Source organism: Aphis gossypii, chromosome X (assembly GCF_020184175.1).
Source record: "Aphis gossypii isolate Hap1 chromosome X, ASM2018417v2, whole genome shotgun sequence".
NCBI lineage: Eukaryota > Metazoa > Arthropoda > Insecta > Hemiptera > Aphididae > Aphis > Aphis gossypii.
Window position 1 is genome coordinate 22,285,706 of NC_065533.1, and position 26,337 is coordinate 22,312,042.

Consider the following 26,337-nt stretch of genomic DNA (forward strand, 5'->3'; position numbering starts at 1 on the left):
CTAATTTTAAATGATTTTATACATTTTTTAAAAAAATAAAAAAATGTATTATTTATTAAAATTGACATGGATCTTGTTCAGTAATTTGTAATTTAGATTTGATACATAAAAATTGCTTGAAAAAAAATAGTTCTAACCGATTATGGTGTTCAAGTAAGTGTTGATATTAAAAAAAAAAAGTTTTTACTGAACATGCGCAGATTCTCTAAATTGGTGAATACCCTGTATATAAAGCTCTTACTTAATGATCCTTGCTTTCTTAAAAAAAAAAATTCTAAGCGTTAGTTCATACTTTCTAAAGTTAATATTATTATGAAAATTATGACATTGCAAATTGTTGTATTAAAAAAAGAAAACTAATAAACATAGATTTCAAAGTTTTAAGTAGTGAAATAATTAAATCCTTTTTAAATAATAGTTTCATGTTTATGCAGTTTTGTCATTTACTTACTTTTAAGTGTCGGACTAAAATATTATAGATATTATAAAATTTGGAAAAAAAATACAAGTAAAACAGATGTTTTGTATTTTATTCTATTCTGAAATAATATGTTTTTGAAGTTTTCTAAAAGTTTGGCTTTCCAAATATCAAATTCAAATTAGTTATATACTCCAAGTTGCATATTAATTAGGTACTTATCAATTATTTTTAATAAACAAAGTCTTTGTTTAAACAACAAAAAGCTTTGTTCAACTACGGAACTTTAGATTCAGTTAACTCATTGCATTCAATAGCAGTTATTTGTTTTATAGTGCAACAATTTCGGTTTTTACGGTATTCAAAATTGTTCAAAAGTTTCATATTTGTATCTAGGGAATCGTAATATGTAGATTTTAATTTAGATATAAAGCAATATTGGAGTTAATAAAATAAAACAAAATCAAAACTAGACCTTGATATAACTGTTTTTTTTTTTTTTTTTAGACTAAATCATGATTGAACCATATTCTTCGCTGTTATATATTTTATATATTTTTTTCATTATAATAATATTATATTTATATATCTTCAGAGCTATTTTCTAAAATTCATAATATATAAGCCACAAACAAATTTCAATAGCATTAAACTAAATTAAAACAGGTACCTACTTAAATCATATAAATAAACATAGCATCACCTATATTTTATAATTTGTAATTATTTTTTACTAATTTATGATATAATATCATCAAAATATTATACACGGTATTTTGTACTTTTACACTATAGATACACTATACACTACACAGTATACACGAATATAATTTATTTAAAAAAATACAAATTATTATCTATGTACCTATCCATATAAAAAGCCAGTGCGTGTGTGTGTGTCATAGACTCTAAAACTATACTCAACAGTCAACAGTCTGCCGATTTTGACGTCAATATCAGAGATTGTTTTTAAAAATACCATGAAAGTTTAAAAAGTAGGTAGTTTTGTCAGACCTAACAAATAGGTAACTCTGAACTTATTTGTGGTTGTTGATTACATATCATATAAACTGCAATACTAAATATAACTGCAAGTGCCGTATTTATATTTGAATTGTTTATTTTCTTCAGATACTCCTAAAAAGTGGATTATCCCATGGAGTTTTTATACATAATATTACACTGAAATAAATCAAACGTAATGGTTCTTCAATACACCACAAACGGATTATTCCTATCTCAGTAAAATATTTGTCACACAAAAAACACCAAAATATCGTGAACAGAAGTACACTTGAATCTATAAAAACCGCGAGTGTCGGATTTCACATAATTGTTCATTTTTTCAAAAGTAAAATATGTAAAACGTGTAATATAGCTAATTAAATAAATTATCTGATATATTATGCAGAACGCGTTTTAGGGTTAAACCGTTAATGGTTCGACAGAATGTCAACATCGTTCGATCCGGGCCAGCTAATACTGCTGACCAAATGATACAGTGCATCACAATAACATTACATTTCACCAGAATGCATATTATATTGTATCATCGGCTTATAAACGAAACGATAATAATGCACGATAGTACTTGATATTCATGTGTATTATACTAAGAATTCGCGTAACTCGATTATTTTACCAATGTTTTCCTCGAATTTTAAATAATATCAATTTATATTATAATATTATATAAATACAATAAATTATAATTTCTAAAGAATGGTACTAACAGCGGTGTGTAAGATATTCTATAGCTACAAGTAACTCGTGAATAATATTATACAATTTATATCGAAAAAAAGTCGATCGAGACTGCAGTCCAGTCATCATTGCACTACGTTAAATTATAATATGCGTGTTTAGAGCAACGATGTAAAAACAGGAAGTACCTACATAATACAAATAAATATATGCATATAAAATGTTGAGATTCGATGGCGAAATATTTTGTCGTACTGTACGATAGTTAATACATATACACACACTCGCGGATATGAGCATAGATTTGAGACATTGACGAAATTACATGGTGAGAATCATAAATTAATTCACAATCTTCCGTCGATCAAGAATCGCGGTAAGCGCGCTCAAGACATATAATTTAATCGCAGACAGCAGTGCAATCATTGCTATACTATACGATGTAATATTAGCCATATTATTCGTTGAGAATCAGTTGAGTAATTTCGCAATTCACCCACAATCAATTTTTTTAAATTTAATTTGACTGTAAGCATTCATTTCGCTTTGTTTTTTATCCGAAACAAAATTTGAAAAAACAAACAATACATGTTTACAATATCAATTAGGTACAATAAAAAGTTTTCTCAACTTGAATACGTCTCTTCAATGGGTACCTATTATCATAGAACATATTGTATTTAAGTATAAATATTATATTGTGTATACTGTTAGTGTTGAATAATTCAAGCAATAGTTCGGTAAAATACTTACACCATATATAACTATATAAATTATTATTTATCTTATTGTGCATTATAATTGCATCGTATTATTCATATATGTATAATGTATATATATGTGTGTGTGTGTGTGTGTGTGTGTGCGTGTGGCGTGTGTGAATGTCTGTTAGCGGTAATATATGTAATACGTTATTTTATTAAACAACTAATTGTTTTATAAAATTCCTAAATATGGTCGTTAATATATAAATTACATGGTTTTACTAGTTAATATATAGAATACCAGTTGGGTTTTCGCTAATGTATGAAATTTATAGTCATCGTTAGCTAGATGACCGGGACTGGAGTAGATAACATACAATATTTGTTGCCGTTGTCGTTTTATTATTAAAAATAATAAGGTAGGTTTATTAAACACAAGGACGCAATTTAGTTTATGTGCAAAAATGTTTCGGTGACGTCCCAGATGGGAATATTTGTCTTCAAAAGGCATCCGAATCCCAATCACTAGTTAATGGTCATGGCGCAAGGCTTTTTCGAATTTACTTACATATTAATAGAAGTGCACCAAAAAACAATGCATAATATGTTTAAAAAAAAAAAACGGTACTTTGTAACTGTTAATGTCATCCAAAAAGTTCGTGTAGGTACACAAATTAATAAATTAATTATAATTTGTTTATTATTTTAATAATTTTAATTAACTAACGTTGTACAAATCAGAATCGACTTTTTCAAAATGAATATTAATTGTATTCTATCTTATAGATTTAAAAATAGTTTTAAATACATTAACTTAACTATTATTGTTAAAATAATATTAATAATATTAATAATATTTATTTTTATTCAATATAGGTATATTAACTGAAAGTACCCATAATTCTATAAAACAACTACCTAGCTATTTTATAGAACGATAGAATTTTATACATTAACTCTAAAACACACACACACATATATATATATATATATATATAGGTACAGAATAAATAGATCCAATATAATGTAGGTCATGTATACTAGATTTTCAGCGTTATTTTATTAATAATTTATGACGATGATAATATAATAAATTGTATAATAATATGTAAGTTTGACGGAATTCAAGACAAAAGCACCCTGGATTTGTACTTATAGTCTTTACATAACGTTACCTATATGAAAGGCACCAATAACTTTTTGTGTAGTGAAATACCCTGTGTATAGCTATATGATATCTGACCACAAATTGATATCTAAAATTTCAAACTCTCTTACTTTGAAATAAATTGACCGCAAACGGCACTAAAAAGGGGTCATCTTGACCACATCGACTCCAAATGCAGCTGTCTAAAGACAAAATCGTTCACAGTGTATACAATTGTATAAGTAATAGTTAATATATCATGTTTAAGTTTGTATTTATTTTCAGTAAACGAATAATATACTTAAGATATGAAGTTGTATCCATTTATAAATTGTATACTAAACATTTTATAATATGATACGTGTACTCTAGAAACCATGTTAAGCTACTAGACATTATTTTCGATTATATATCGCATGTATACTTATCGAAAAAGCTTTCAAAAATAATATTACAACTCTTTGTAGTGCTGACAGATTACATTAATGATTTTTCACACTAGAGATCGAAGTAGAGAATAAGTTCATTTTTCATATTTTCCATTAAAGTGGCCAAAAATCAATTAGTGTATAAGGGACACTTGAGTTATAATGTATATAGCAAACACGGACATCATTAATGAACAGAAATTGGATACTATAGCGGTAATCGTTAGTAATGGGTATATTGAAAAGAAAAAAATAAGGAGTTCATAATAATAATAATCTCATAATATTTTTCAAAATATATTAATATAAAGTAAAACGTACCCGGCTTATATCGTGTAAGAAAATCCTAAGAACATTTTAGCTTTCAGCTTTCAATGAGACGCGCACTATACTATTATAAACATAATATGTGCCTATACATAAAACAAGTAAATAATTTCACTTAAGAGGATGTCAGCGCACTATTAGTTTTCTCTATCTGACCCACGAATTATAGACAGCAAATTTGCATTCAGCAGAATCAATTTTGTTTTGTTGGCTTTTATCTTAGAGTGACTTGACGTTATACTATTATTCAACTAAAATTTAAGATTATAAAAATATAGTCTAAGCCTCTAAGGTATCTTATTAAATTTATTGATATTTTGATTTTAATACTAGTTATGAACATTTTAAAATTGTAATAGGTAACTTAGTTATAACTTACTTTAAAATTAAAATATAGATGAAAGCTTACTTGATTCAATAGATAATGTTCTTACCTTTAAGATTGATTAAAAGTCAATTTACTGTAGTTTTTAAAGCTAAAAACACGAAATTGGCTCTTCTAAACGCAAATTTGCTTTGTTGTGTGTGAGTAAGAAAATAAATAAATATTGAATTAATTCCAAACTATAATAAATATTATTCGTGATTATAAAAATGACTATACACTTATGAATATTTCTAATTTATTTTATAACATTAAAGCTATATTCAAAAACCCAAAATACACACAAATACACATTAATTACTGATCATTGATCACTAATTATTTCCTATTGTATGCTACAGTTTAAATAGATACTAAATTTGATAAATTTAAATAAAATGTATTAAAAAATAATAAACATAATATTAAAAAAAAAAAAAAAAAATCAGTTTGATACAAATAATATAATACTATTTAAAGATATCTCATAAAAATTGTTTGTAACTATTAAAATACTTTTCTTATACAATTATTGTAATTTAAAAAATACTTCATTCTAAATGTCTGCATCGAAATATTTCTGTAAGTATTTAATATTTAATATTTGTATAATATGTTTATTTTTTCCACGTGCATCGTCTATGTTTGTTTTAGATTTCCGCTACATTAATAGATAAAATAACAAATATACGAGCATATTACAATATAAATATTAAAATAATTTAAGTGGTTTCAGTTATTTTTATTATTTGAGTCGTCTGTTGTCACTTAGTTGGTAGTTTGTTGGTCCAATGATGTGGGTATATACAATGCGAGATAATTGGCTTGTCCTAACTCAATAGTCAATACCTACTATAGTCGAATTCCAACCAGTCGGTGACATTTGACAAACAATAACGGTTGCATATTTTATAACTAATACATTACCACTATCGATTTAACCGTACATTTTTAATGATTCTTGAATTTGAATTTGACTTTAAATGTCACCATTTCCATTTAAACTTGAAAAGTATTTCGCAAAATAATTGTTGCGCTTTAATAAATTGTATAAAATATTATTTTGGTTTTTACAACTTAAGTTTCAAGCTGCTTATAGTTAGCCACATTAAAATTAATATTAAAACAATACATATTTACGTCTGTACAACAATACGATATAATAACAACCTTCAATGACGATGTAATAAATTCGGGTTACATAAAATGTTAATAGTGCTATAGTGCAGGGTGTTATAATGACAATATTATAAAGACAATATAATATATAATATGAGTAATTATTATATAAATGAAATAATAGACTATGAACATTTTACAACTAAAACTATAATAACATCATAAATATTAAATATACATTAAGTGGTTATTTAGCTACAGTACTTTAAAATTGCAATTAGTATTAGGTATCATCTATGAAATCAAAAATTAAATTTATTTATAGATTTATGAAAAAAAAGCAATTACCATTCAGTTTTATACACAAATATTAAGTTAAACTTTTTATACATTCAAGTTAAAAGAAAATTATTGTCTTACAATAACACTTTGGACACACTTTAAAAATTATTTAAATACGTTCTTAAAATACAATGTTCACGTTGATCAACTAAATGGATTATACTGTACCTATATAATATCAAACCAATTTATACAGCAATTATCCTTAATTTTATATTAAATTATTATGGAATTTACTCAATTGTTTTTTTTTTCTAATTTAGAATCACTTTACATATTTTCTCTATTATGTTATCAAATAATTTGCAATAATCAAAAATTAAAAATGCGCTGAAAGTGAGCATCTTAAACGAATATCACATAAATTAGTATTTATTAAATTTACTTTGAATTAGTGATAGACGGAAATAAGAGCTATCAATAAATATATTATGCTGATTCTAAATGAAAAAACTTTGTTTACGAGTTAAAAATAATTTTCTTGTTTAATTTGTATAAAAACTAAAAATGTGTGTTAGGTATTTAAAAATGTATTATGTAATAAAAGATGATTGTTGCCATTTTATAAAACTCCTGCAATTTACGATGAAACACTAAAATAGGTACTGTATTGACTATATATGCATATTTTATGTAATAATCACATGGTTCCGAATAAGTAAACAATGTTATATAATTGGTTAGTGTCAAATCCTTTACCGTCGTCTGTTGAGCTATTACCTACAAGGTTATAGGTAAAAAAGATGCAAGTACATTATGAGTAAATTTAATTTATAATAATTTATAGTATTATTCATAAAAAATATTTTTGAATAAATTTAATAAATCAACCAAAAATGAGATTATTTAGATTTTTCGAATAAAAAATCGATTAAAAAAAAAAGTAGAAGTTTCTTCATGGAATCTAGAATATGTGATTACGGCTGGACTAAGAAAGGTAGCAATAAAAAATGTACTAAAAAGTAAAAGTTGTATAACATTACAATATCTTACCATCATTACCTAGTGAAATATTTCTTTATACGCTCGTATTAATAATAATATTTAAAATCTGTATCATGTAAATCAAGGATTTAAATTGAAATTAATTTACTATTGATGTAATACATTAATACATAGTCATAATTATTTTATTAAATTATTTTTTTAACTAATTTCATTAGATTAGTTTATCTTTAGCTAAACTATAATTAGTGATTTTAACTAAATTTTGTAATTTATTTAAACTAAATTTAAAACTTTTAAGCAATTGTCATATGAGTTTGAAAACAACTACATTTTTTAAAAATCATAGATCAAAAATAAAATCTAAAGATAATATGACATGTTGAAATTAATAACAATACCATCGTTATTACTAACTATAATACTAATGTAACATACCTACTCTTAGTATATTCTTATTTTAACTTAGATAAACTTGGGTGTAACTTAGCACACTTTATTGTATAAATCATTATTATAACGTAAACTTTACATTTAATTACATGTGTAAGCATTGTTCGTTCTTACATTTACTTTTCCACTTCGAGTTAATACTTGAACCAATTTTTTACGAACCAAATATAAATTTAAATTGATTTTTATTGTAGACTTCTAATAATCAGGTACTTACAGACAACTTTCAAATTTATAATTTTTGACTTATAGACAAAACTATAGACGATCACAAGAGCACTGTACCTAATGTTGTCCGCCTAGGTCCAATTTTCCATCGATTACAAACGATTGAAATCGAGATATACTGACTGGCGTATAATGTTTAAAATCTCAATCCGGTCCAATTTGGGTTAATTATGACTGATATCTAGAAAATCATACTCAAATTTAAACAGGTGTAATATAACTAAATTAGCTTGATTCGAAAATAATTTTTAAAATACTTAAAACTATAAATAATCAATCTATGTGTAATCTTAAACCAAGTACTCCTCACAAAACGTAGTCAATTTCTATTGATTTAGATGTATCCGAAGCTACCTAGTTTTTACCTACTATTTCTTAGTTATAACTAAGATAATTATTTTTCGATATATTATTAGACAGCTACCTACAGTATAATGTTTCATGTCATGTAATTCACTGCAGAGTACAGGTACATTTACAGTTAAGTTATTATTTTAATATTTAACTTTAACTATGTTTTATACGGGCTATAAATTATAAAACAATTTCTAAAGTTCTATAAATATTATCCTTAAAATTGTTTGAATTCACTTATTGTAACATTTAAAAATATATGTTAAGAATAAAATATAGTCTATAATATTCTACCTTTTGAATCATAAAAATATCATTTTTATTATAGTGTATAATATTATAGTAAGTTGTATTATTAGCATAGGTGTCTTAGACGGTTTAACAAAAGTAAAAGATAAATAATTAATATAGAAAAATAAAGTGAGTAGTAAATAGTATAAAAATTACATGTACATTCAGTAGGTTGACTAACTGTTGTAAGCTTGTAAAAGATTAACGTGTGCTTATTGTGGTGATATGCCTTTAGATTTATTTCAAGGATTTCGAAGGGTAGCGTAACTAGTGTTAACATTATATCGAAACAAACACAAAATGTAATGCTGTAATGCTGAGGCAGTTACGCCACGGGGTGTCCATGTACCCTTGTGTATTTTGTGTTGTTAAGGTCATTTGCAGGTGTGGATACAAGTGGGGCAATGAGAGCATTGACCCATTTCTAAAAAAAAAAAAAATAAATAAATAAATAAAAATAAAAAGAATAAAAAAAAATAGATTTTTACACAGCGTGTATGAATTGTTACTATATTATTAATTAAAATTATTTTTTATTAATTTCAATACAATACCTAACAAAAACTTAAAACAGTAAAAAAAGTTAAATTATTATTTTATTTATATTATTCGGTAATCTACAAACGCTTCTAATAACATGACATTGACGTTCTGCTAATAATCAATATTTTCATAATTTTATTTTTTATTATTATTGATGTATACCTACTTACTGTTGAATATTATGTTTATAGAACAAATATAACTGCTATAGTAAGACAGACAACAGTCTTTTTTATAATGTTATTTATTTTTAATTATAAACTATAAAAATATTTAGGTAGTATATGTTTAATGATAATATAATAATTTAAAATTTCTCTACAGAAAGAGGTCGATAAATCTAGAAAATGTACCTATTTTTTAACGAAGGAACTTTACGAAAAATAATGCAAATTTACGGTTATTCACACCAAATATGGAACGTAAAAATATTATTTATTTGTGCACTACCTACTAACCATTATAAAATTAAAAACCAACTGTAAATCGATATTTTAAATTAATTATTAAACTTAAATAACATATTATCCATAACTTATAATTTTAATTTTTAAAATGTCATTACAAGTTGAGCAACTTAAAAATTCTAAATGTTTCTAAACATTGGTATATTTAATTTAAGACTTATAATTTTTTAAATATATATATAGTATACTTATTTTATTAATATAAGTATAAAAATTTGGGGACTAGGAAGTTTATACAAATTCTTTAAAGTGTTTATATTATTAATACAATTTGTATTTATTTTACATATTAATAAGCCAAAACTGTTTTTAAATAGTATTATTATACTAATATGTAAGTGCAAAATATATATTTTGATTAAGTAAGATTTAAGTAGAGCAGCATATTTTTACTTTTTAACCTTCTACGTATTTAACAAAAAAAAGCTTGACACTTTTTAGATTTTTAATTTGAAGAGTCCACCTATAATAAAATTGTATTGTAATTTTAATGAGCCTGTAAGAATTCGATAACAGAATAAGAATATTGCTATACCAGAGAATATATATCTTACTGAGCTGTCGTATATATATATCAGGTAAATCATTAATGAATTAAATAAATATCTGGGAGCCTAAATAAGACCTTTGTGATAAATCTGAAGTTTCTAAGACATCTGTTGAAACCCATAGTGCTAATTTAATAGCTTGGCTGTAAAGAAAAAAAACTTAAAATGACTTTATCTAATTTAAAAATTGTTCATGACAATAAATAAATTAAAAATGTTGTGTTTACATAATCTGTTTCTTGAATGAGCTGAAGATAATTGTGGAAAATTGACATAGAGTGGATATTTAGTAACTCGTAGTCTATCTAATAATTGAACTAATGTGAGACTCTTATTTGACAACTATGTTGTTATATACCTGGGAATTAATTATATTATTTCAGTGTATTTTTTTACGTACAGTCCAATGACAAAAGATATTATAATACATGGTAACTTTTTTTTAAGCGCTTTGATTAAGATAATATAATATTTTTCATTCGTTAATTCGAATTTATGTATAACTACTATTTTAAATTACTCTCATCATATTTTCCCAATATTAATTGAATTTAATCTCAATTAACAATCACTTTTTATTGCGTAACTTGCTCTAAATTTGTTGTGACATTCCGCATTCGAGTTTATGATGCTTAATTATTACAACACTATACTATGCACTTAATGATGTCCGATACAGTGACTAATGATTATATAGTTTATCTTAAGAGTTATGATGATTTTAGGGACGCTCCATACCAAAATAAATGTGTATAAATACTTAAGATCATTAAATTATTTAATATTTGAGAATATAAATATAATTGTTTATTATAATAATGGTACAGTAGACACTAGTCGCAACTTATAATATTGGTCTCACTAGGTAAATCGACTAATACACCATTAATAAATTTAACTCACCATTCCTATTCGGTTTTTTACTTCAACATAAATAATATAATATAGATATAAATATATATTAATAAGTTAATATACCCAAAAATGAACACATCTAAATACTAAAATAGCTATATGATAACTGGGTTGAAACTTTATGAAAAAATACCAATTTCTATAAAAAACTATCCAAACTGTAATACCTTTAAATTATTAATTAAGAAATGAAGTAAATCCTTAAGTTAACACACAAATCACAAATATCATTTTTAATTTTATCTTTATTTTTGCTTTATTATTCATTTATGTTATATACAAAATCTTCTTAAAAACTAGCGATTGTTACTTATATATGGATAGGTAACTTCAAGGTACCTTGTTATTATTTATTATTTATTCATGTATTTTAATTAATTAATATTATTTATTTAATCATTTTAATTATATTCTTTTAGAGACTTACATCTATCAATACAAGGAAACATCCTTAGTGATAGACGTTGCAGTGTAATAATAAATATTAATTATGTACATATTACCTACAAACTGCTAAATAAAATAAACATTCATTCATTCATGATTCATTAATATTTAAAAAAAAAAAAAATAAAATGATAACACATCACATAATGGATACTGTTTTATAGTATATCGTTATACTTCTTGTTTTTATTGAGTTTCAGGAAACAATAAAATTCATAAAATTGCGTTTTGTTTAAATTAAATCAAACGTCATTACTGTGTAACCTGCAACTCTGTCGGAAGTATGACGCCAATAATTATTATAAATTTATTTTGCACACAGATCTGATCAAAATGATTCTTCGCGCAGTTCTCTGTCGTTGGACGATCAAGCATTGTTACCGTTCAAAAACGCATTGCACACGGCCATTGACTACGGGTCGTTGGACGTGGTTCGGACATTACTTGAAAACGGCATAGATCCAAATGCCGGTGGTCACGTGTTGACTGATTTGGATGTGCCCCCCCGACTTTCTCCGTCTGTCTCGTCCGAACCAAGTGAACGATGTAACGTTCAGCCTGTCTCGATTCAATGTGAAATCGACGAGGGCACTGGATTTGATATACACGATATTTATCATTATAATACAGGTAATAATTATTATTATTTTTTATTTGATCATTGCCGGACAGGTTAGTAATAACGGTTAGTAATATACGGTGATAACGGAATTGAGATTCTTACATTTTGGCAACGACAATAGTAAGAATTATTGATTTTAAAATAATCGTAAAACAGTTATATTTACCTACACTCGATATATAATAATTATTGGTAAAACAATGCATACAATATTGAAATTTAATTTAGATAGTATAATATTATACAAGTGTAGTAAAAGAGAATTAGGTAATCAATGATGAATTAAATGCATTTTTTTTTTCGGAAAATATGGTATCGTTATTATTTCAAAACATCGTTTTCCCGTCGATCAGTTCAAATTCTGTTTCGTCGTTGCTGCAGTGTTGTATAATATCGTCGATCTAACGCAATCGTCCTAACTCCAAAATGACAACTTTTCACGAGAGTTAAAAAACTATATTAAAACCCAATTTCAATAATTAATAATAACAAACAATCGTGTGATATGAACGTCCGTTATATCTATATTGTAATTATTTTCAGAAATCAGATCGATGGCCGATGATGACGGGCGGCAAGACGAGGACGTGGTGATTGCGGTCGGTACGACTACGTCTGCAGCGGCGTCGTCGCCTAAACCGGTAACCGCGGTGGCGCCGTCGGCAAAGCCAAAGCCACTGGCGGCGGCAGGGACGGCGGCGATGGTGGTGGCGGTCGCCGAGCGCAACGCCAACCGGTCTGTGCTGACGCGACAACGTTCACTGTCGCTGGACAACGACAAACCGATCAAGAAGAACCGGCCACTGCTGCAGAAGCTCCGGGCCGGCTGCAGCAAGCTGGTCCGGTCCGCGCCGTCGGACATGTGTGCCGGCCACGAGGTCACAGTACCCGGACCGCCACAGATGCGGCCGGCCATCACCTACGCCGCCGAGGACATCGGAGTCGTCGGGTACAGCTGCTTGGCCGCCGATTTCTTGCCGCCGCCGCCGCCACCGCCGAAGGGCTCCGCGGCCGGTATGCCGCCCGTCGAGTTCAAGGGCATCATGAGCGAACTGCGCCGGAGCAGCGACGTGGTTCGCGCCATACTGTGGAACCTGTCGTTCCGGGACACGTACAGCAGCGGCAACGTCAGCGACCTGGACAGCAGCACCGAACTGGACGTGGACACGCTGTTCGACCGGCACGAGCAGCGCCGGTACGCGGACTACGAGCTGGAGAACGGCGGCCGCCTACTGTTTCTCGACTCGCTGTCGTCGCTCCAGTCGTTCCAGTCGCTGTCGTCCACCGGATCGCCGACGGTACCGGCCGGCGCCACGTCCGGCGGCTCGGCGGCCTCGGTGCCGATGGCCAGCGATTGCCCGGCCGCGGTGCCCGTGGTCGTTTTCGACCACGCGCCGTCTACCGCCGCCGGCGCCGCCGCCGCGTGTCCGACCCAACAAGCGAAGCCGGTGCAGTCGTCAGTGCGACCTTCGCCGCCCGGCGCCGCGTCACAGCTGCCGCTGACGCTGTCGTCGACGATGACGCCTCCGCCTCCGCTGTCGACGACGACTCCGCCGCCGATAACATTGCCGGACGCCGTGTCGTCACAACCGAGCGCCGCCGACACGGACGACGTCCTGACGGTCGTCCCGAAAATAATCTTCAAGATCAAGAGCTCGCTGTCGCTGGACCGGATGAACGAAATGGCCGACATGTACACCAAACAGTACCTGATGACTCTGCCGCCGCTGTTCTTGGCCGTCGTCCGCCAAAATCCCACAATGATTTATTTGCTCCTCAAGTTTGGCGGGTCTCCAAACGTCCAGGTCAGTAAACTCGGCGATTTATTGTTTTAGTCATTTAAGTGGGTAGGTATATCCGTTTTATGTTCGACCTTTTCTCGCCCGCGGTGGCAAACTCGAGTAGAAATTTAGGTAGACGACAGTGAAACGGGTAAGTAGTGATAGTTTATGTGCGATACGGGCAGGAGATGGGTTTCGTCGAATGCCTTTTTTGATCGTGTCATCAATGGTCACCTTGTAATTTATATACATACATTGTAATAGATCCCGTTGATTTATTACTAGAATGAACTTACCGGTTATGATAGTGGTGGTGGCGGTAAGTTATTAATTTATCACTAAAATTGAGTCAAAATCTAACACAAGATGACACAGTGAAACGAGAAAACTCGTGCATTAGTTTCATAATAATAATAATATGGTTTCTGTTGTCTTATTATATTTATATTGTATTGTGTAGTGTTGTAAGTAAGTTCTCGTAACTTCCAGATAGCAATATTGATATTAGTTCAATCAAAGAATGATTTAACGTGTATTTTGTTGTATTGTAAAGTTAAGCATAAATAAAAACCGTGGAATTATTTAAATACCCCATCGGAATAATTACATGTTGAAAAACTACGTATGCTCCCTCCCATTACAAACCAAAAATGGAAAAAAGGGTGACGTTGTGATATTTCGGGATGATAGTTTCAAGAAGGTTTTGAAGATAAAAGTGAAATTATTCAAAAGATTTATTTTAAAAGTGAGAAAATGAAATATAATGTGTGTCTTTCCATCTCCTCCCTTAGCTAAAAATTAAAAAAGAGCGTAGTAAAGAGTACACTTAAAGGGATATTTCAAACAACTTTGCAAAAAAAAAAAATTGTTAAAAGTTCAACAGTTTTGTCATAAAAGTGATAAACCAGTAAGCATGTTCTTTTGTATAATATACCATATACCAGAATAAGGATTTACTTGAAGCATAAAAATATTAATATCAAAAAATGTACTGCTAACTAAAACCTAAATATATTATATATAATATATATATGCTATACAGTATACAATATAATATATTATAAATATGTATATTACATTTTAAGTAATAATTCTATTTGATTAACACATAGTCTATTTATTATATTTAAAACAGGTAATGTCCAATCATAGTTGTAGTTTATGACTAGATTTATAAATACAATTGATTAATATACAAACTTAATTAATATATAACTATAGCATAGTAGGGTACTGATTAATCTTTACCTACCTACCAAGTTTAGAAATAATAAGTAATATATTAATAAACAATCGATTTAAGAATACAAGCAATAACAGGGGGTTTTATCAAAACAGTATTAGTAATGTAGTAACAAAAAGCCTAAAAGTATAGTATTCACTTTGTAATTAATAAAAAGACACTAAAATAATATCGGATTCGATTATGTAGTTCTAAATCAGTTACATATTATATTATAACTTGGTAATATTACCTCTCCGATCCTTATAGCGACTTGCATGTTGAAACCGTGGTTAGCATCTGATATGCGAAATTAGATTACCTATTTATATTTTAGAGTAAAAAAAAACATTTTTCTTTGAATCACTGCTTGTTAATTTTATTTAACTTTTTGACACACATCAATACATATATTTTAAATTATTATTACAAACATTTAGGTATAATTATTTCACTATGTCTTACTGTCTAGACGATTTAGGTAGTCTTTTAAACTCGCCTTTGGCCGTCTGCACAAGGAGATAATAATAATAAAATTGACCCGTGATTGAAAATTGGGATCATTATATCTTATGTTATGTGAGTGTGTGTGTGTGTGTAATTTTATCGAATGTAACTTTATTTATTGTCTTAATTCTAAAGGTTATTGATTAAAGTTATAACATAAATTGATGTATAAAAAATGTAAATGATATAATAAATGTATAATAATTATAATAAATGTTGTCTGAATAATATGATCTTTAAAATTAAAGGTCGTTCGATAAATATTATATATATCATAAAATATATCCCAGTTTTTTTGTGATGTGTCCTCACATCAAAATCATGACATATGATATTATATGAATATATATATTTTTTCTTTTGTTGGGATTAAAATATGAAAATAACTTAATAAATATTAAAAATTTTAATATATAATGTTAATAACACAAATAAAGAATTAAGTGTACATACGATATACTTATTGTGATATTTATAAAATACATATAAAAAATAATATAAGTTTAGATAATTAGATATGTACTTAGGTATAAATAAAAAGTACCTATAGTAATATGACTTATAAGAAGTATGCTTTGTAATTGTCTCTTGATTTAGCAACAAATTTAACTTCCGTCTACTCAAAATGTTTAAAGTTAGCTCTCTGTGGGCCTTCTGAAAATCCGACGGCTTGTAATCGTGGCGTGCCGCAGTCTTTGGTTCCTTATATTTGTGGGGTTACCGGAACAGTAATCTGTCTCCTCGACGAACTTGAATGTTGCAAACTACGCTGCTCGTATTAGTTTAGGATCTGCAACTGCCATGTATAGTGTGCTTTATAATTGTCTCTTGATTTAGCTACGAATCTATCTTCAGTCTACTCAAAATGTTCATAGTTAGCTTGCTGTGGCCTGGCTGGAATCTGACGGCTTGGAATCATGGCGTGCCGCAGTCACTAGTTCTTTATATTTGGGGGGTTACCAGAACGGCCATCTGTCCGACGAACTTGAATGTTGCAAACTACGCTCATCGTATTAGTTTAGGATCATTAACTGCCATGTATAGCGTGCTTTATAATTGTCTCTTGATTTAGCTACAAATTTATCTTCCGTCTACTCAAAATGTTCAGTCAGCTTGCAGTGGCCCGATTGGAATCCGACGGCTTGGAATCATGGCGTGCCGCAGTCACTAGTTCTTTATATTTGGGGGGTTACCAGAACGGCCATCTGTCTGACGAACTTGAATGTTACACACTACGCTCATCGCTCTTTTTTTTGGAAGTGCTGAGGTTGACAGTCTTCAACTGTCCTCTTCGCCAGTGATTCGTTGCCGAAATTGTCTGTGAATTCTTTCAAGTAAAGCTATTTATTTCGAAAAAATTTGAAAATGAAAAAAACAGTTTTTTTTCTTTCGAAAAAGAAAATAGGTACTTCGACTAAAGAATATTTAAACAAAATTAATCCTACTGAATGCGCAAATTTTGTAGCGTGCAATGTTTGGCTACAGTAAGATGTAGTATTAGTACATTTTAGTGTTTAGTCGTTTGCGAAAATATTCAAAGTCCAAATAATGTTTAAAATTAAAATAATAAAAAGAAACAATTATTGAACTATGTGGCGTAAAGGTGCTCGCTCAGTGCTCGCGCATCAACTCTTCCCACGCTCTGCGTCAATCGTACAACTACGTACGTCAATCATATATGTATAAATTCCCGTCAAATCATAAGCGTGTCTGCGATGATGCTGTGACCTCATCAAAATGTAGTAAAATATAATAAAACCAGTATTTGCAAAAAAACATTTCTCTTCTACCGCTTACAGTTATGAACCTATTAAAGTGTTTTATTCTTAACAAGCGCAGTTTTTAGGCCAATGATAACTGACTCGTACTTTATACTTGATACTTGGAATGGATACATCTCTGATCATCCTGATAAAAACTTTGGTACCTATATATATTATATTTATTATATAAGATATTTAAGCACGAAGAACAGCAATCCACGATTCACAAAGGAAAAGATTCCAAGCCGTCGGATTCCGGCCGGGCTACAGGGAGCTAACTATGGACATTTTGAGTAGACGGAATAGAGATCTAACCTAACCTAACCCACCTTGAACGTTTACTTTTAATGAGCCGGACTGTAGCGCTTGCCGCTCGGTCAAGTCCAGTGTCGATAATTATTACTAGTGATTTGATTTTTGTCAAGACTAGAGGAAATATCGATAATAATATCGAATATCGATCATATCAAGAATATCGATGGCAATATTGTACAAAAAAAAACAGCTAATACTGCCAGGTCTCGATAGTGACTAGCGGGAACAGCTAATTATTTCAGAAGGTTTGGGCTTCAAGATTTGTAATTGTTTATATGAGCCTATTTCCAAACTATATATCTTTAATCGTCATTATAACAGGCTGTGTTCGAAGGGATATTTTCCGTTTAGCATCACTAGCGCCGTCTTAGTGGATACTTATGGAACTAGATGTGTTAATGCTATGATCTAGTACCAAAAGTATCCACTCAGATTGCGTTAGTAATGCTAAAAAGAAAATATCAACCCGAACACCGCCTGTATTTGAACTACATTTCGTGGTCATCTCCCCATACCCTCCAATCTTATAGTGTCTAGTCCTGTATGACTTAGTCCGTGTTAATTACTCATTAATCTTGACTGTATAAATAGTCTATTAATTATTATAATCATCGATTATACATATTATTATCTAAAATTCATAACTCATCTATTGAAAATTCGAGAAATTTAAGTAGGCAATCATAAATAAAAATAATTTATAATTGGTTTACTATCAAACAATAATATGGATAATCATTTTGTACTGACTACTGTATAATACTTTAATAAATTGATAATTATTCACTATATGTTAACATTTTATAAAATATTGAGATGTCGATAGCTTCTTCAATTATTAACACATTAATGTAAAGGACCAGTCAAAATTCATTAAAAATTAAACTGTGCATGAATCATTCTTCAAAAATATAGGCTCCCGTTTGAGTTTTAAAAGTTACCTCTGAAACCTCCCCTTCCCAATTAAGAAAAAAAAATTTAATACCGAATTCATTTGTACTATATGATTCAAAAAAGTTTTCAAATAGGTCATTTTCCCATAATTTAAATAGGTATATCATGCTGAAATCTGCTGTCACGTGAAATTTCAAATTAGGAACACCCTGTATATATATATATCATTACAATTTATTAAATTAAAAAAAAAAATGAATTAAATGTAACATTGTACGAAAATAAGTTAAAACTAATGGCCTTAATTGCTGAAGTTGTAATCGATCAAAAAAAAAAAAAAAAAAAAATAGAGAAATAATAATATATATTAGAAAAATTGTTTAAGCCAATTAAACTTAATTTAATTATTATTTGCGAATAAATGAATTGATAAATCTATTAAAAAATAGATATATTAAACAGTTAGAATAGGATAATAAAACGTGAAAACTATAAATATTTTACTTATTAAGTCGTTTAATTTATTGTAAATATAATAAGATTTTTTTTTTTAGTTGTGAAAATATGTACACAATGTATTATATTTTCAAATATTTAGGATAAAGCTAGTCTTAAATATTACACTTTATTAATATTATAAAATTCCCTAAAACTGTATTGAATAGTTTATAATATATCTAATTGATGAAAAAATAACTGAATGAAACAATGTATGATGTAATTATTTAATTTTCTTAAATAAATTATCTCATGAATAAAATATAAAACTATTATTTGATATTGTGTCTTAAATGGACTATACTGTAAAGATATATTTTACACTAAATTAAGTTTGTAATATAATCCTAAGAATTTGTGAAAAAGTAAACTTTTAACGTTTTCAAAAGGTTTATTACATGAGCAATGAGCATTCTTCAACAAAGGACGAGAAGCTATATTTTTATACTTTGATTAAAATAAATTATACACTTAAATAAGCCATATAGTATTTTTTACCTAATACTTAGTAATTAAATTATTTTTATATTAATAGAAATTCGATCTTCGTATTTTAATAATATTTTTAAATAAGTATCATTCATATGATATATTATTATATAATTTTTATTTTTTATATACCTAGTGTAAATTATGAATGACTACATAATAAAAAAAAAATTGCATAAATCATTATAAATTATTTCATTGCATTAGAAATCAATAGGTTTTCTTGTAACAAATATGTTTAATTGTTTTTGAAACTTATATTAGGTACAGTAAATTAATTACTTGAGCTATTTTAATAAGAAAATAATATTTTGGCTCACTATCAAAAAGAGCATAAGAAATTTAATATTTGCTCCTAACATATTTGTGTGAATTAATATTTACCATTAATATTGATTCCCAATAATAATAAATAATAGTATTTATCATAATCGTTATTATTTATAAACAAGACATTTTAATACCTGTTATGTTGTTTGATGTTTGATCGCTATTTTAAATGTTTGGTATTTTATAATTTTTCAGGATATATATGGAAATACACCTCTTCATTTAGCCATCGTACAACCGGAAATATCGTGGAATTGCGTATTGGATCTTCTTGAGTTTGGTGCAAAAATTTGCATTAAAAATGCTACAGATATTTGCCCTTCAGATATAGTGGACTCATTATTGCGTATACAAGTCCATATGATTAATGACTGCTGGAAGATTTTGTCTGGATCAACAGCTGTTATTAAAGGTATTGAGTTTAATACATTAGCATAAAATTCTCATTAATAAATTTAAGAAATGTATAATATTTACAAAATTAAAAAAAAAAATAACAATAATAATACCAACGTCTTACACATATTATTTAGGTCAAAGTTATTATGTGAAATAGTATTTAAATATTCTAATGGATTTTAAAACAATTTTAAATATAACCTGTAGTCGATCGATACACTTTATCGTATTGTTTCTGAAGGTAAAATACGATTGAACACACTCTTTATCGGCAATACCATTTTATATTCTGATTGATCTCGTTTAATATACATTTTATCGCGTCCATTTTTGTTTCGAATACCTACGCTATAAGTATTAAAGCTTTCCAAAAATTGCATTTTTAATTGTGCATAAACTAAATTTACACCATACAATTAGTAAAACAATCAAAAAAAGATCGATCTGAAGTAAATATGACAATGATATTCGCGTTCTCGATTATATTGTATTTATGGTAAGCTCTATAATAGTGACCTGTGTGCCATTATTCGATCAAAAAGACAATCAAGCCCGATTGTTCGTGAGTCGCTTCGATTGCGATACTATAATACAATATGTTGCTATTAAGAGTAACTTATAAAACATCCAGTTTATTGTTTTATTTAAAATAAAAAATAATAATCTAAATACTTATAGGTAAATATATCGTTTTTATAATTTCGTAGATTTGTTTTATTACCGAGATTATTATCTAGATAAATTGAGTGTGATCTTTTTCATATTTTATGGTTAATATGTTATTTAGGGAATATCTTAGACAATAACGATAAATAAAAAATAAATTAGGAATTATAGTTATTGGTTGAACGATATTTCGGAAACATGGATAATGTGTACTGAATACAGTTTACAATACAATCGAAGATGTTGTAAACATCACATAATTTTAAACAAATGTTAAAAGTTATAAAATCAAATTCATAATATTTTTATAACTTTCCAAGTCACCTAACTAGCATTTTTAATTTTGATTTTTATTTGATATATTTTTAAGTTATAACTATTTATAAACCTTTGCAAATAATAAACACTTAAATAATATTTAATATTTTAATTTTCATTAAAGTTGCAGTTGAAGCTTTATTATTAAAGTGTTTAAATAAATAATATGCAATGTGTTTTTTCTATTTATATAAATACATTTAAAAATATATAATTGATGTTACTAATAGCTTCTACTCATATACCGTAAAAAAAAAAATAGATTTATTATTTTAATTTAATCTATAGGTATTTAAATGTGATATCAGATATTATATTATACCATAATTAATAAATTACTATTATTTAATAGGTAGGTACATGATTAATATATTAGAAGATAACCGAACAGTAAATATCAATAAACTTATATTTGGTTACCTTACTTTAACCGTGTATGTGATAGTAATAGCTAAATAACATATTAATATATTATTATTATTATGTGTATAAAATATTATGCAGTCTTCTGAAATATTAGGTCTATTACTTATTAATTAATTCAATAATACTTATATAGGTACGTAATTTATTAAGAATTTTTTTTTAAAAACTGTCACAAAGTATATAATTATTTTAACACAATCTATATAAAAATAAATAAAATAAGTAATTTACGAACTTATTAAAATGTGCCTATGTTTTTAAACTATATAAATAGCATGTTACAATGTTTTATTTAAAAAAAAATATTTTTTTATTTCCTTGTTGTAAGATAACATCAGCTCTACAATTTACTACAAACAAAATATACCTATAATTAAAATCAAAATCATGTATTTTGTAATGAGTTAAAAATATGATTATAAAGTTAAAATATAAGATTGTATTTAAATATTTGTTTCTTCAGTTATGTATCTTCAACTCATCACTTTATGAGATATAGAATGGAGGACGGGTACGAGAGTCTTTCTCTTATAAGAGGTGGTAATGTATAGAAGATATTTATTATGTATATTTTTTGCTTACCTTTCGAACAACTTATGGTCATCAGCTGTATCTTGTCCGACTTGGTGTAGTAGATATTAAATAATCAGAAGAGAAAGAGGTATATTGATGTATTATAATAAACAAATCGAAAGATAGAGTTACAGAAAATTACATTTATTACATTTATAAAAATCAACAGAAAAATATAATATTTATTAAGAAAGTGTTTGGTGAGTGACTGAGCATCGTGTTGACTGTCGTAGGCCTTTTTACAGATGTTAATATACCGCCTTTGTACATGAATTTATAGATAGCGGCATTAATCATTCGTATATTGATATCTTTATAATATGTACTATTGTTATAATAATTTATGTTTGAATAGCTTCAAAGATTATTAATTTTCTTAAATTTAAAAATACTTAACTATTAATAATTATTGTTTTTAGATTAATGTTTGTACAGTTGAACAGATAATTTTTTATTTAATTTTCTTAAATTTAAATAATGATATATCATAATGTATATACCATTACAATAATTTGTTTAATTTAAGTGTAAAATACATGGCTTCTGAATTGATAAGATTCATTCTAATTTCTGTAGAATTGTCAAATAAATCAACATTATCGAACTGGTTAATTCTATTATTATAGGTTCATTATTCACGATGCATTTGTATAAAACTAGTTTATATAAATATAAAATGTATTTCAAACCCATGAAAAATGTATTACTTTATGATTTAGAAATATGTTTTACGTAATAAACTATGACATACAACGCATTTGGATATAAATAAATTAATGTATTATGTCAATTTTTTGAAAAATCTTTTCTGTCCATTATCTATTATTCACAAAGGTTTACAAAATTTTTTAGTACATTGCTGATGCAGATGAAATAAATAAGATTATGTTTGCTAACATAATTCCAAATCATGAACTTTAAATAAGTATCACGCTGTGTTTAGAATTCAAAACTGTATAAAAAAAAAAAAAAAAAAAAACAATAATATATAAATTATTATTTTTATATTTACTGGAGCATCTATACAGGGACCTCAACCATTAATTTAAAATAAAATTATATTAAAATCAAACCAATACATTTGAAAATAATTCATGACAATGAAATAGTATTCTGTATTTAATATCTAGATAATTTTATATAACTTTAATGTTTAAACAATAATAAGCAGATAATGTCATCAACCCACTCAATTTAATATTAAAATGATTGATAAACAAAGGCAACATTTTATGAAAAATATTTATTTATTTATTTATTTATTTATTTTTATTATTGTAAATGAATACAGTTATTTAATCATTTTATTCCGTGAAGAATATAAGATATAAAGCTATGAATGTATCTTTAAATTATTATTTAGGAAATATGAAATATAGTTTCTTTTATATTCTAAAATATTTAACCGTAAATTTACTCATGTACTCTTAAACTCTTGTATTCTTGTAATGACTAATGAGAGCATTGAAATTTCATATATTGGTATGATGTATATCATAGGGCCGTTTAGGATATATTTTGTCAAATAATGTTCTACAAGACTCATAATATCGGATATTATTATTTACATATATTCATGAAATTAATATTATACATAACTTGATCACTCTCTTAATTTGACAACCATTGTCTTATACACTATATTATATTATTGATTATCAGTTGAGTAAGTGAACCATTAGGTAGTTGAATATGAGGATTATATATATAAAGATTTTCTGAATACATTTTTAACTATAATTTATATTATTTTTCTATTAAAAGAAATACTACTTCTGAATTACAACCAGATATTTAAATTCATTAGACTGTATACATTAGTTAATTTTTAGGTATATTAAAATTTAAAATTTTTTACTTGATTGGTTATAATTTAAAAGTCTTTTTAATTCTTTTTTTTTTATATTTATTTTTTAAAAAATATTTTATGAACATTTGTTTTATATTTGAATTTTAGATTTAAAAATTATACCTACATTATAGAACTTTTTAAGTTTCAATGGAAAATAATATGCCTATTTATTCATTAATAAAATATGTATTTTCTCTTATCGCAAAAAATAATTTTTCAAATCAATATTGACTATTGACAACATAAACATTAACAATTTTAACAAAACCCAACTTATATTTTTAGTCTAGAAGCTTGATAGAAATATTAATCGATTATTTTAATATATGTATATATGTATATACATTTAAACTTTGATTAATGTGTTGAGTAATGAGTTACAGTTTTCATAAATTTTAAGCCATATTTAATGGTAAAATTAATTATAATAATGATGACTTTTTTGTATTATTTTTCTAGAACGAATGTGGCGCCACAATTTTATCAATAGTTATGATCCAGTAGGTAAACCATCAGATTTACCAACATTGCATTCAAGATTATTTCGGAGGATGAAGTTTACACAAACCGACAGCGCAGAAGAACGTCACAGTAGCAACTTAGATGATTTTTTTGGGTCAATTTGGTCACTCAAAAGCAAAATCAGCAACAAGACTCTAGAAACGGTAAAAAAAAAAATATCAAATTAAATTATTTCTTTAAAAAAAATTATTTATTTTTTAATTAGATTATACAGGTTATTGATGATAATAATATAATATTACTATATGAAACTTAACTGATTATTAAAAAAAGTCATTAATACAAATCCAGTATAACTAAATTTAAAATAATATTATTTTGATATTAATTCTACCGATAATAATATATAGTTTAATACAAAAAAAAAAATCACCGTTTTATACAAAGAGATTTAGGTTTATTTAAAAAGGTACATTTTAGTTATATACTCGTTCAATTTTGGGAAGATCGATTGTTAAACATTTTCAGGGGCTAAATGGCATTTTAACATGCAAGTATAAAATGTAGCTACCATGCGATCGAGTTAAAAATAACTTGACACGTTAAACTGGCATTCAACTCAGCCGCACTGTTCAGTTATTTGACCACAATCGATTTGTATAAAGGTGACATAGGTACCTGCTTTATTTTTTTTTATGGTCAAAGACATAATTTGAATAAGTTTCACATAAAAAAAAAAAATTACCAGACGAGAATTAACACACATTTACTATATCCTATCCGTACTTTTAAATTTATTTTAATGGAATATTACAATTATTTTAATACTCTATTGCTTAATATAAAATATAGATTATTGGTTTGAACTAAATAATTTTAAACATATTACAAATTAAAATGTATTTTGTTTTTTATTAAGTTTGATTTAAATGTCATAAACCTATATATTTATTTTTATACCAAATATGATTGAAAAATGCATTAAAAGTAATAAATAATGTTACTGATACATTGGTTTCATATTACGTGCAGAAAATTGGTTGTGAAAAATCAGTCCATGTATTATTGTAACACTAATGTTTTTTTTTCAATGTAAAAGGATTTTAAACTGCGTTAATAAATTAAAAATAATTGTTACAAAACTACACATATTTTAAGTTATGATAATTACATTTTTGTAAATAATATTTTTAATTTATTTTAACTGTTTAAAAGTCCGATCAGATATAATTATTATTGTTTACTCCCTATTTAATATTATAGTTTCATGATTGGTCATAAGTGATACATTTTTTTTTTTTAGGATTTCAATTAAATTATTTTACCTACAATTTTTTCCCTTTTAAGTGAATAAATTAATTGTTGGGCTGATCCGTTATATCGGTCAAACGTTAACACGAAAGCTTTTCATGAAATAATTAAATGTTTGTGCCCTATCTTGTCCAGTCCCTTGCATATATATTATAATATATATAT

At 27.3% G+C, this 26,337-nt stretch overlaps 1 protein-coding gene across 1 annotated transcript in view; it reads left to right on the forward strand.

Moving 5' to 3' along the window:
* Window positions 1-26,337, forward strand: part of LOC114119437 (uncharacterized) — a 268,368-nt gene that overhangs the window by 158,757 nt on the left and 83,274 nt on the right. The window contains exons 7-10 of the mRNA XM_027980994.2: window positions 12,067-12,374; window positions 12,910-14,171; window positions 20,361-20,577; window positions 24,859-25,064. Coding sequence (XP_027836795.2) covers window positions 12,067-12,374; window positions 12,910-14,171; window positions 20,361-20,577; window positions 24,859-25,064 — 1,993 coding nt within the window. The remainder of the gene's footprint in view (window positions 1-12,066; window positions 12,375-12,909; window positions 14,172-20,360; window positions 20,578-24,858; window positions 25,065-26,337) is intronic.